Genomic DNA, 14350 nt, shown 5'->3' with positions numbered 1-14350 from the left:
ATGTCTTCTGTGATTTCTCTGACCCATCCTCTCCATTCTCTGATTCTCTCTTTCACCACCCTCGCAACCCAGCACCTTCTTCTGATCCCACAGTCGTTACTGTCGACTCTGGTCATGAAGAAACATCCTCACCCCTCTCAACCACTTCACATCTTCTTTTTGATAAACCTTCTGAGCCATACCTTCTATCAAAACCCCAAGAGCCCATAACCATCATCAGACCCACCTCCTTTCTACCCTCTGTTGATACTCGCTTTCAGTTACTTAACTACAGGGTACATAATAGGTTGGAAATTCTGAAGGCTTCCCATGATAATAAGCTAGATCATGTGGCTGTTGGAAAACTCTAGGATGTTTTTACCAAAGAATTGCAGGCTGATGTTCTGGCTCTTCAGAATGTCTGTGTTGCTGCAGCTCCTGGTCCTGCTGGTCTAGCTCTGGATTTTGGACATTGGAAGGCTCTTCAGAAAATCAGAAATTGGAAGACTCTGCAGGCTGAATATTCTTGTGCTGCAGCATCTGAAGTAGATGAGATGGAGCTTGACTCTGATGAGATGGAAATTGATAATCCTCTTCCCATAGTGGTCTAGAAGCCAAAGCAGTTTCCCTTTGCTTCTAAGGATTTTGCAGTTCTGACTGGAGATATGGAAACTCTATTTTCTTGGTTTGACTCTAATCTGGTTGCTCAACCAATGGTTCAAGCCCCTTCTTCTTCTGTTGCTAGTTCCTCAAATTCTGAAGTGTGGAACACTCTGAAGGCACTTCAGAGGAATCAAGAAGCTATCTTTGATCGTCTGGCTAAGCAAGATGATACAAACTAATAGTTCAAGACTTGGATGAAGAAGTCTGAAGAGACTCCTAAGAAGCAGGCAGAAGATACCGGTGAGATCAAGAACATCCTAGCCCTCTTAGCTTCTAAGCTTTCCTAGTCTGTGTCTTGTGTCTTTAGGAGTTTTCTTTTGTTTTTTGCATCTGCCTTGTATCTTCATCTGATTATCAATGAATTTTTGTTCTTTCCCTTTCATTGTTTGTTTTATTTCATCTGAATCTTTTTTATTCTTTTTGATGACTGACAAAAGGGGGAGAAACGTATGCTGCTGAATTGATTTTACTATATCAGTTGCCAGGCTTAAGTCTCAATATTTTCTAACAGAAATGCAAAGATCTGTGCTTGAAAGTTTTGCAGGATTATGAAGATCTGAAGATCTCATAAAGGAGGGAAACGTATTATGAACAAGAATGGAAAAGATTTGAAGCAAATAAACTTCACTACTCTGATAAGCTGGTTCTTTAAAGAAGGATTCAAAGCTCTGATACTGTTCAAAGGAAGCATCTGAAAGGAAGCTATGAATCATCTTCAAATAAATGCTCTGAAACTCTGACTATCTAAGGAAAATTCAAAGCTCTGAAGTTGTCCAAAGGAAGCTCTGAATCATCCTCAGATGAAGCTCAACTGTAAAGTCTCTTCTGAAATGGAAAATACTCAGGGAAGTCTTTTTATAGTAAATTCATCTGGTATTTATTTCAGGGGAGATTATTAATCTCAGGGGGGAGATTGATTTAACTTGCTCTGATTATTTGCAGTGTGCTATCATTTTGTTTTCATCCTTTATTCTAGATACAAATTCATATCAATTCTGTATGTTTTTGTCATCATCAAAAATGGGGAGATTGTTAGAATATGAAATGTTCTGATCATATTTGCTAGTTTTGATGATAACATTAGATATGAATTTTGTATAAGAAAATGTGGTACTCTAATAGATTACATTTTACATTTCAGGTAAAGTATAAAAGAGTATGCAACGTTTCATCCTTCAGATGCTCTGACCCAGATGTTCTGGATGGCCACATCAGAACATGACCATGAAGACATCAGAAGATGGTCTTGAAGTTGTCAGAACATGTCTATGAGAAGCAAGCTCTGAAAGGTATCACGCTAAAAATAAATTCTAAAGTCTGATGCGCTGAAGTTCTGATCTGCACCAAACGCTGGAAACTCTGATGAACAAAGCAAATCACAAAGTCTGATTCCAGAATAGAAGCAAATGATGAAAATCTAGAAAGGCTAGTATCTGTGCCTGATAAAAGGAATGTTGGAAGTATGGCTACAAAAGGCAAAGTCAGAAGTAGCAGTTAATGCAAGGCTCGAGACAGTTGACAAAAGCATGAAACATTAAATGCAGCATTGTACTGTTTATGCAAAGCATTAAATGCAGAACTGTTCAACGGTCACATTCTCACGCCTATAAAAGGAACAAGTATGTCCAAGAAAAAGGCTACAGCTTACGTTACAAACTAATAACACACTCTGATTCCTTCTCACGCAAAAACTCTTTATCAAAGCAAGCAAAATTCATCTTCAAGCTCACATACTTTTGTATTCTTAGTGAGTTATAGAACTTAAGCTTAAGAGAAAAATCACTTGGTGATTACAGCTTTATTAGAAGCAACTTTAATCTCTTGTATTTGATTATATATTTTAAACGAAAATTCCTTGAGTGATCAAGTTGTGATCTGTAGACTCAAGAAGACTTAGAGGTTGATCTAAGTGGAGAATCATTGTAATCATTTTTTCTTAGTGGATTAAATCCTCAGTGGAGGTAAATCACCTGTGAGTATGGACTGGAGGTAGTTTGAGTTCAAACAAACGAGGATAAAAATAATTGTGTTCATTATTTTATTTGCCAAAAACAAACAACCCTTATTCAATCCCTCCCCCTCTTTCTAAGTGTTTTTCACTCCTTTAGAAGATGAGTTTAATTTCATTCTGAAGAATATCAATATGAAATTATGTCCAGAATGAAAACGAAATTCTTATATGTTTATTTTTGGTTTCCGTTATTTTTGAGCATCTGATTAAATGTTTCTCTACGTCAGAAGATCTGAAAAATGCTTAAGTTTATATCATGCAGTTCACTAAATCAGCAATTGTCAAACCTAAACGCGTGATCACATTCTGAGGCTAAACATGTGTTCAGAATCTAAATGGCTAAATCGTTTGAGTTGACACATTGAGGCACGAGTCACATCGGTAACTGTTTTAGAGATTTTTTACGATATCCCTCTGTCTCTAAATCATTATATCCTCTTTTTTTTTGTGTTTCCAATGGGCTAATTGTTCTTTCTCATAATTATAAGTGTTTTGAGAATCTCGCTCATTAATGCTCTTGTTTCCAAATCTTCTCTTCCGTTACTTCATCTTGCTATTTATACTTGTCATATCTGTAAACCTCTCTTATTCCTCTACCCTAATCTTTTTTGCTTCCTTTCGAGTATTTTTTTCTCTATGACTGCTCAAACCCTTTAGAGTGATTCCAGTTTGCTTCAGGTCATTAATGAGAAACTCCTTAGTCTTAAAAACGGTAATGACCATTTCAACTCTTGCTTAGAAAAATAAGGATGGGCTGGGTATACTGCTATTCTTCGTGGTCCCATTTTTTCTATCCTTGTAAAAACTTCTGGATTTATGCTTCTGTTAGTAGTGATGGTAATTGCATCACTTCTATAATATATGGTATTCCCTTCATCATCACTCAATCCACCATTGCTGAAACTATTGCTTGTCTCTCCGATCCAGCCTCTGCAAGTCATGCGACCTTTGGTTTCTGGAATGCGTATGTTGTTCCAGGGAATCTTAGCAGTTCTTCTAGACGCTTTCTCAACAATCAAGATTTTCTATCACCTTCTGCAAAAATCTAGTTTCAATTTGTCCTTACTAACTTGCGTCCTAGAGGAGAGTTTTACAATGTCGTGTCTTCAAGGGATCGGTTTCTCATTCAACGTCTTCAAAAAGGGCGTCCAGTAAATCTCCTAGCTATCATCTTCAATCATTTTAAGGAATCCATTTTGGCTTTCAGATCCGTTCAGAACTTCTTCGTCCCCTATGGACGTGTTCTATCCGCTTTATTTGAATCCGCTGAAGTCGTTGATATCCTTCGCAGAGCAGACTTTTCAAATAAAGATGTTCTGTTTGATGAAACATGTGAAGTTTTTTCCTTCTAGATTTTGTTCCTGTTTTCTTTTGTTTTTCTTGTTCTCTTGTATTTCCCCCGTTCTCATCAATGAAGTTTATGTTTTTTGTTAATATTCTTTTTGATTATTGACAAAAAGGGGGAGAAAAGTAAAATATTTGAATCATAACAGCTCACCGAGACAACGTCTCAAAAATTTTAATATAACATGAAATATGTCTTATTTGATTGAAAGAACAGGAAAACTACTCGAAAGAATTCTTAAAAGCTCCATCAAAGCTTCTATACAAAAGCTATCAGAACTTCCAACTAAAGATAAAGACTCCAATCAGGGAAGAATTAATATTATCTGAGTATTCAACTCACGGGGAGACTTTATGTTAATTATGTTATTATTTATTAATTCAAAATATATGAGTTTTTGTCATCATCAAAAAGGGGGAGATTGTTAGAACATAGTTTGGTTCTAATCGTATCGTTTAAATTGCAAAAGTTCTGAAGAATGTAAAAGTGATTTCTCAGAAGCAGAAGGCTGCATTGAGAGAAGTTTACGAGAATAAGAAGTTCTAGACAGTGATATCTCAGAAACAGAAGGCTGCATTGAGAGAAGCTTACAAGAATAAGAAGCTCTAGACGTTGAGAGAAGTACACAAGAAGTTCTAGAGATCGAAGGAAGTTTACAAGAACAAGATGTTCTGAAGACAAATAAGAAAGGTCGTAAACTCTAATACTTAAAACGCTTCAAGCACCAACAAGCTACAAAGAATACTCTGATGATCAGAAGATCTATAACATTACAATCGACAATGCAAGATCATTTAGTAACGGCTGGAAATTAATTACAGCGGACATAATCTTCATTTTTGGAAATAGCATTAATCAACATTTCATCAACATTCCAAAACAAGAAAATATATCTCATAAAGGATCAAAAAGCTCACCCTATATAAAGAGGACATCGGTGAAGAAAAAAGAAACGAACTCACGCACGCACGAATTCAAGAGCTCTAAATCTTTTATCATTCTAGCTTATTCACATATGTATATTGTGCTTAAATTTGTGTAAACATCACAGTTGAGATATAGCTTATTAGAAGCAAATCTTTAAATACACAAAGTTGTAATCGTATAAGTGTTACCTTGAGAAAACTGGATTGTGGTGTTCTTGAAAAGACTTAAACAATAGTTTAAGAGATTTTGTAATCATCGTTTTGATTAGTGGATTAAGACCTCGTAAGAGAGAGGAGAAATCACCTTAATAGGATGGACTGAAGTAGTTTGAGTTCAAACGAACCAGGATAACCAAACGTGTCATAAGTTTTTAATTTGTTAAAAAACCCAACCCAACCCCCCTTATTGTGTTTTTCGTTTCTTCAATAATATCTAAAATAGGTTCAATAAATTTATAGAATTAACTCATTTGGATTTAACTGGGGTTTGTTAATTCATCTGAATTCACAAGTAGATGTGAATGTATCTATGAGATACAAGCTATTGCATAAATGTTTGATATATATATATATATATATATATATATATATATATATATATATATATATATATATATATATATATATATATATATATATATATATATATATATATATATATAAAAGGAACTTTGAAAGTCAGAATTAGATACATGTAATATGAAATCCCGACCAGACCGTGCGACAACACGAGTTTCTTACTAGTGTGTGTGTGTGTGTGTGTGTGTGTGTGTGTGTGTGTGTGTGTGTGTGTGTATATATATATATATATATATATATATATATATATATATATATATATATATATATATATATATATATATATATATATATATATGACCGACCCAACCCGTTTAGAGACCTAAAACAAATTTTAAAGTGAGGTCTTTCAAATGTATTTTATAATATTAATTTTGTGGTTGTTAAGAGTTGAACTCAAGACCAAAAGAAAAAGAGACATATTTTACCAAATCAACTACAATAATATATGTAACTTGTGTCATTATATAATTTTATAATTAAATAAAAAAATGGAGACATTTTTTAAGCCCATACTTTTGAGGCCTATAGCCCTAGCTTGGATACCTTGCCCCTTGGGCCGGTCCCATATATATATATATATATATATATATATATATATATATATATATATATATATATATATATATATATATATATATATATATATATATATATTTCGCTACAATAAACTCATTTATTTTTATTAAGGTTAATTTTACCAACATATACCTTAAAGTACATTTAACGACTTTTTATTTAAAATTTTCTAAAACACATTTTCATAAAAATAAGTAGGTCTATTGTAGCAAATTCCACGAAAATTTGTTATAATACACCTATTTATTTTTATGAAGATGTATTTTAGTAACATGTACTTAAGGTACATTTAACCATATTTTAGTTAAGAAAATTTCTTTAGCCACCTCCCTATGGGGGGTCACCCCCAGCGAAAATTCCAAAATACCCCTGCTTCGGAAGTTCATTTCCGAAAGCATCTTTTTTTGAAAAAATTGACTTATTTCGGAAGTTCATTTCCGAAAACATTATTTCGGAAGTTCACTTCCGAAATACTGCGATTTCTGCAGATTTATCAAAACACTCCCCCTCCCCCAATCATTTACCCTAAATCAAAACAAAACGTGGCAAAGGCGAAAATTTGTGCAAACAGAATTCCAAAGCTGCATCAAGGCTCCAATCACACTGCTAAACAACATTCAAAAGCCCTCAATCCTAACACTTTGTAAGTTTTGAAATTTTTAGATCTATTATTCAAATGCATGTTATTTAGGGTTTTAATTACATAAATGATATATGGTTAGGTTGTTAGTAGTATTTAGGTTGTTTAGAAGCATTTTGATTTGGTTTGAAGTTTGGTTTAGGGGTCTGCCATGGAAGTTGCAGAAAACTCCATCGCAGGGGTGTTTCGGAAGTTCATTTCCGAAAACACCTCCATCCTAGTTTTCGGATATGAACTTCCGAAATGTATCAGAAGTTCAAATTTTTTTGTTTTTTATTTTGTCTCGCATATTAATCAATTTCAATTGTTTACAGGAACATGTCAGACAATCAACCAGCACGCAGGACTGCGTCTTCTAGAGAGGGTAGGGAGTGTCCGTTTTAATTTGCAAGTACTTTATTTTTAACGCCTTTGTTTATTGTGCCTGTTTCTTTGAAGTTTGTGTCCCTTTCTTCTTTTATAAAAGGAGGTCTCATGGACCTTTCTTTCTTCATTTTTACGCAGGAATGGGTGGCGCTAAGGGAAGAAAGGGTTCTTCAAAGAAGGAGGTGAAGGAGGTGAAGGAGAAGAAGAAGGTTTTGACTGGTTCTGCTTCTCGTCCCCTGGGGGTCCATGGCTCGGACGTGCAGACTCAGTCTTAAGGCGTGATCAACGCTGATGGTTCTGATACTGAGTGGGATGAGGATTGGTATAATTATCTTCATTCGGAGGAGTTTGCTCGTCGGGAAGAATAACGTGTTTTTATTTTGTTTGATGTGTATTTTGTAATGCTCGTCGGGCAGAATAACGTGTTTTTGTTTTGTTTGACGTGTTTTATTTTGTTTTGTTCTGATTTCGGATTGTATCGCACAGTGTTTTTGTATTGGATTTATCATCTTAGTTTTTGGATTGTTCTGATTTCAATATGTAGATTCTTGGATTTCATCGCCGCGAACACTATCCATCTTCTGGATTATAAACATAGAACTTTGACTTTCCCAGCGCACCCCTTTGTTTGATTTTTTTGTAATGACGTCCCCTGATCAGGTAAGAAATGTGGACACATGTGCCTACGTAAGCCTTCTAAGACGATTACCTTCTAAGAAATGTGGTAACACTTTCCTACTTAAAAGCCTACGTAACAAAAATTGGGAAGCTCCTGTCATACCCCAAATTTGTCCTACCCTTTAATTTCTAACTGGCTCTAGCTTCACATTTCATAAACATACATCCACTTAGGCCATACCATTGCATGCATCCATATCATTGGTCCTTGATCAGAAGGAGAGACTTGAAGCCAAATGTGGGGTGTCATCAGCTTGCCCAAGACTTCTTGAAATCAGGGTTTTTATCCAGTTCACAGCATTGGCAAGTGTAGAAGTGTAGAAGTCATCTGATCCTCTTAATCAGGGTTTCCTTTACCAAAGTCAACCAGTTGACTTTTCGGTCAACATTTAATCAGGGAGGGATTTCATGAATGAGAAGCTTTCATATTGACTATATGGACACATTCATTCGACCGGATTTGACTGGAGGAGATTTAATCAAGAATTTCATCAATAATCAGAAAAATCAGGACAGTTGACTTTTGGGTCGAAATCGGAAGAATTATTCGAATATCGACTTTTGGTGGAAAATCGGTCAAGAAATGTCGAGGAATGAATAAAATCGGGAGTTTGACAAAAGTTGCCAAAAATAGAAAATGACAAAAATGGAAGGTTTTCATACTTAGAAAAATTGTGGTACATTTCAAGTGTGATGATCAATCAACTTCACAGCATAATTACACGTGGCAATTGACATTTTTTGGAAGAATTTCCAACATCAAAGTTGTTCCTCTCATGGAGGAGAACAACTTTGTAGTTGGACACTTTTTCATTTGAAGCTTGGTTAGAGAAATATTGAAGCATGAAGTTTCTGAAAATTCATTTGATCTAGGCACAATTCAGGTCATGAGCCAAGTCATGCCCAAGCATTTTACCAAACACTTGGTATGCCAAATGTCAAGCTAGTTATTGAGCTCTACAAAAATGCTATGAGTTTAAACTTGGTATTCTTCCATTCTTTGCCATGTCCTCTACACAATAAAACAATAGTCAAGCCATTTGGACAAAGAATGAATCATTTACAAAGCTCCAAAGTCACATGTTCACACTGGTCCAAGTTATGCATCTGGCTGGGCATGAATCCTGGTCACGCGTGAACCTTTCATCAAACACGTGGCGCGCTGAATTCGAAGCCAGTTTTAGGACTCTACAAATATCCATTTGGATCCATCTTGGTATCAGATTGCTCCTTGCCATATGCTCTTCCCAACAAGTCATGGATGGGAATCATTAAATTTGTGTGGATCAAGATACGAAAGCCTAAAGTCATGACCTGACCAAGTCGTATCCCTGCAATGAATCTAAGCCAAAGCCTGAGTCTGCGTGCAAGATAGGATCAGCCATGCCAAGTGATGTTCGGGTGCATTTTCGAGCAAGTTCCAGACCTCATCTTTACAACTCGCAAACGTCAAAACTCATCAAACATATGCCCTCTTCATGTTGCTTTTGAGTTTGAAATGAATGATGTACTATGGAGAGAGATATAACCACCCAAAGTGAGACCTGGACATGATTTTGTTGTTGCAGCATGGAGAGCATTCACCAATATCCCCATGCAAATACTACACTACACCACTCCTCACCTTAATTCCATGCAACCTCACTCACTTATATAAGCTAAACCCTTCACAAAACTCAGCAACACACATCCATTTTTTTACGCTCTCACACTTCATTCTTGGAACACTCTCATTCTCTCACTCTCTCGAAAACTCGCTCCTCTAAACATTTCCCTCTCTCTCGGTTCTCTCTTTCCACCCTCTTTCAGAAGTTGTTACAAAGTGTAACAAACTTCAACCACCACCATAACTGAATCGTCCACCCTTCTCCTCCACCATAACCAACCCGCATCTTCTACCACCACCATAACAACCTTCCTCTTCCACCTCTAACCTTCATCTTCAACCTTCCCTTTCAACCTCCATAGCCAAAGCTCATTAGCAACCTTCACCGTCACCTACCTCCTTCCACCATCTTCCACTTCATCTTTGTCACCACCATGGATGCTACCTTATCGTTCTACACTAGTGTGCGCTCATCATCATCATTTGGAAAGTGCTGAGTTTCTTTGTTCGCAAGCAGCAAGAGGAAAGAGATCCTCTGAGTTCGTTTTCTCATAAAGTCGCATATACTCCATAAGCGCTCATCATCATCGACGAGGGATTGCAGGATTCTCGGATCTTTTTATCTGCTTCCTTCAAGATTCGTCTCCAAGTAAGTTCTGCAACTTCCCTCGGCATGATAGCAACATGTATAGGGCGTGTGCATTTGCTACGGTGTGATTTTGATACAATTTGTGTTTGCCTTTCTTGTGTTCTGATCTATGATTCGGTTTGCGCAAAACTATGATTATTTGAATGTATGAATAGTGTGTGTGAACTCTGTATGGTGAGAGGACCGGTATGGCACGGAGATATTTCATCTTCATGGATTTCCAACATGTTAGGGTTTTCATAACTTGATGCGGTTTGCATGATAGAGTTAGATTTAGAGAAAACTAATCTTAGATTCGACTTCAGCAAGTAATTTCTAATTGAAAGACGTTAGCTTTCCGTTTTTCTGTGCATAAGCTTGTGTCTCCGCCGTGCATATCATCGGAGAAGACGACCGGAGCGGTGCTCCGGCGTCTGAGCCACGCAGTTTTTTTCTCTTCAGGACGCCCGCGTGGCAGCGTGTAATTGGCTCTTGTTCCCAGTCTGTTGCGTTTTGGCTCTATCCACATGATTACTTGATGCGCTGTTTGTTTATGATTGGTGATAATGTGTTTTTGTCTTATTCAATTTAATTTGCCTTGACCAATTGATACCTGTGCATGATTGTTACGTTGTATGATTCACATAATAATAATACAATAAGTGCAATAAACAAACCTGGAATAAATGGTGTGGTTGAAATATTGAACCATGTTATAATAGTGAAATAAAATAAATTGAGGAATGATTGGAACATACTGGGCCGTGAATTCAGAGCCCACGCTGATTTTCTGAACTGAACATGCATTTCGCCAATACACCTATACGCATTTTGAACTGGGCCAGGATGTCCACGCTATTCCCACCCCTCGCTTTGGGCCCAGTATTTCAGTTCATGTGCTTTTCTGCTACTGCACCCCCTGGCAGTGTGATTGCAATTTTTACTCAATTTTGTTTTTCTTGCAATTTTCGTTTCATAAATCTTTTTTGACTCAAATAAAAGGTGCATAAAAAGTGGTTTTAGGTATTTTAGAGTGTGTGAATAATTGACTTGATTTTTGTTGATTTTTCTTAGTTGTTTTAAAACCTTTAATAAATCATCCTTTTCCATAGGTTTGAATTGTTTTGTTTAATATTTCCTTGTAAATAATTCTTCAATAGACTTAGGAATTAATTTTTAGTCTCGATTTTTGTATAGACTTAATTGATGTATGTGTGATTGTGAATACCATTTACTTGTTATAGTTCTCAAACTTTATTTGTCATATATTGATTTCCTTTACCTATTTCATGTATAGTTTTTTTGTTGTTAATAAATTGTATAGTTTTTCATTTTAAATCCCTTGTATAGACAACTTAGACTAGAATTAGAATAGTTCCCTTCCTTCATTCTTTTCCCTTTCGACTTTTAAAATACTTAATAAATACCGATGAAGATCATACCGTTACTATATTTCGTAGTAGGAAAGAAATGATTGGGGTGTAGGTCCCGATGTATGTTCTTTCCTTCTTAGCGGAAAAGAAATGATTGAGGTGTGAAGCCTCAATGTATTTCTTAACCGTTATTTAGAGAAACGATTGTGGCGTAGGCCTCGATGTGCATTCTCTAAATATTCACAAAAAACTCTTTTTGCATTTCCTTTACTTAGCGGAGAAGAAATGATTGAGGTGTGAAACCTCGATGTATTTCTTAACCGTTATTTAGAGAAACGATTAAGGTGTAAGCCTTGATGTGCATTCTCTAAATATGCAAAACAAAACTCTTTTTGGTATGATCTAAGTCACAAATTAAATCCCCTTAAAAAACACCAACCAAAAACACTTCAAAAAACCTAATAAATGGTCAGATTTAACACAAAGTAAGGAAGTGATGCGAGACCTTGTAGTGGGTTCTCGTCATCATGGAATTACCCTAAAAGATACAAACCAATCTCTTTTTTCTTTTCTTAAGGGCAAGTTATCTCCGCTCCGTTGCATCCTAGGCGATCCCTTATGCAAGAGCGTGAGCGTTAACGCCGCCCACCTAAAAAACACAAAAACAAACAGAAAATCTTTAGCCGAGCTACGGTAACTCTGATTCCTGAAAGGGATACGTAGGCAGCGGGGTAGGGCCCGTGCGAGTACAATTCTTTATTTTCCCTACGTTTTGCATTCATTCGCATATATAGACATAGGCATAGATGTACACCCTTTAGATAGAAACAAACATAGGTGGATACCATCGAGTACGATGGGCGCGAGGGGTGCTAGCACCTTCCCCTCGCGTAACCGACTCCCGCACCTAGATTCTCTGGTCGCAAGACCCTGTTCCTTCCTTTGTTAGGTTATCTGATATTCCTTTCCCTTATTGGATAAATATATTAGTGGCGACTCTGTTCATTTTTCGCGAGCGTGCGACAGCTGGCGACTCTGCTGGGGATGTTGCTAGACCTGTTGCTGGTCCATCCTTAGTGAGTCGATCCTAGCCTGCGTTTGTTTGTTTATTTACTGGGTGTTTATTTGCTTTTATGTCTATACCTTGTATATATGCTTGCATGTTTATTTTTCTGCTTGCATATCATGTTATTTCTGTCTGCACATCATGCATATGGATTATATTCTGTGTTCCTTGGGGTCTTCTGTTCTGTTTTGCAGGTTGGGTGGGATGTTCTATGAGGTAAAAGGCCCAATACCCAGGCTATGAGTGCACTTTAGGTACCCTAGGATAGAGTGGGAGCATGGTTTGTCTCGAGGTGTACGTCTCGGGATGGATCATGTGACTACGAGCAGAGTAGTGGTTTCAAACGGAGGTATTATCGTCACCCGCATCCGCGCTGTGATGATGCTTACCTTCGGGCGGACCGTATACTGCGTTTCATGACCTTACCCTGACCTAGATTCACCTGTGAGTGGGGAGGGATATACATGACAGGTACCGTTGGTGACTATTCTGTTCTGTTGGTGACTATTGTTCTTATGGCTGTGTGGCACCTATGCCGAACCTTTGACCTTATGACGTGTGATTCTGCTCAAAGACGACACAACAACTCTCTCATATTGGGAGAATCTCCATTGCATCATTTTCATCATGGCATATTTATTTTCCAAAGAAAAAAGGAGAAAAGATGTAATGAAAAAGAAAAAAAAAAGAAAAAAGAAAATAGTATTATTTCTCATATGCATGCCATTTTTCAGGGTATCCGAGGTTATTACTTTTCACCCAGGATGGCTAACAACGTGACCGCTACCAGAGAAGCTACAAGGCGTACTCACACTTACAGTTTCCATCGCGAAGGCTTGATTCAGTTGGGGCAATTGGGTGGATTGATCACTGGTCATAATAAAACTGTGTTCACTGAGAATTATGGAAACATCTTGACTCTTTTGGACTCACACGTCGACGAATGGGGTTTATCTACTCTTCTCCAGTTCTATGATCCTGACTTGCGTTGTTTCACCTTCTCAGGCTATCAGTTGGCTCCCACTCTCGAGGAGTACTCTCACTTTCTCAATATCAAGATTCAACACAAGGTTCCTTTCGTGTGTGTCCCAGAGAAACCTGATTTGAACAACATTGCCAACGCTCTTTATTTGAGCATAGAAGACGTTCTTGGGAATTGGAAGAAGAATGGTAGCACTCAGGGTTTCTATATGAGTTTCTTGGTTGAGAAGGCCCAAGAGTTGGCTAGCAAAAAGATGTGGGAGGCCTTCAACGCCCTTCTGGCCGTTTTGATTTATGGGATCGTGATGTTCCCTAACATTCACAAGTTCGTTGATCTGGCTGCTATATGTCTTTTTGTGGAGAAGAATCCGGTCCCTACTTTGCTAGCCGATACGTACTATTCTGTTCACTCTCGATATGGGAAAGGAGGAGCCATAAGAAATTGTTTGCCGTTGTTATACACCTGGTTTAAGTCCCACCTGCCTACAAGTGGTCCTTTCATTACTTCTACTCAGAAATGGCCTCAAAGGATCATGGGGCTTACCGGAAATGACATTGTCTGGTGTCCTACTGGGATGGACGTAGAGAAAGTTATAACTAGTTGTGGTACTTTTGACAACGTTCCTCTCATAGGAACAAAAGGTGTTATCAATTACAATCCTAAGCTAGCGCTGCGTCAGTTGGGTTTTGCACTTGAAGACAAGCCTTTGGACAAAGAGATATTCGAGTCCGTTTGCTTTGAGAAGGGAACCGATCCAAAGGGTCTAGAGAAAGTGAGGAGTGCCTGGAATAGCATCCATACAAATGATCAGATTTCTCTTGGTGAAAAGAATCCCGTTGCCAGACAAGCCTACACAGATTGGGTTGAAAATAGAGTTAAAGATCGCCTGTTGCCTTTCCCGAAGGTTAACCCATTGTACAAGCAACCAC

The 14350-nt window shown here is 37.4% G+C and overlaps 1 protein-coding gene across 1 annotated transcript; it reads left to right on the top strand.

The window, feature by feature from the left end:
* Window positions 1-13203: 13203 nt before the first annotated feature.
* On the top strand, window positions 13204-14325 carry LOC131642885 (uncharacterized; the record flags this gene model as incomplete). The annotated part of the gene is made up of 3 exons (XM_058913050.1): window positions 13204-13387; window positions 13532-14026; window positions 14120-14325. Coding segments are annotated over exons 1-3 (885 nt in total), but the record flags the coding sequence as incomplete, so codon positions are not given.
* Between the last annotated feature and the right edge of the window lie 25 nt (window positions 14326-14350).

The sequence above is a fragment of the Vicia villosa genome, unplaced genomic scaffold (genome assembly GCF_029867415.1).
Source record: "Vicia villosa cultivar HV-30 ecotype Madison, WI unplaced genomic scaffold, Vvil1.0 ctg.006018F_1_1, whole genome shotgun sequence".
Taxonomy (NCBI): domain Eukaryota; kingdom Viridiplantae; phylum Streptophyta; class Magnoliopsida; order Fabales; family Fabaceae; genus Vicia; species Vicia villosa.
This window is presented reverse-complemented; position numbering and strand designations above follow the sequence as displayed.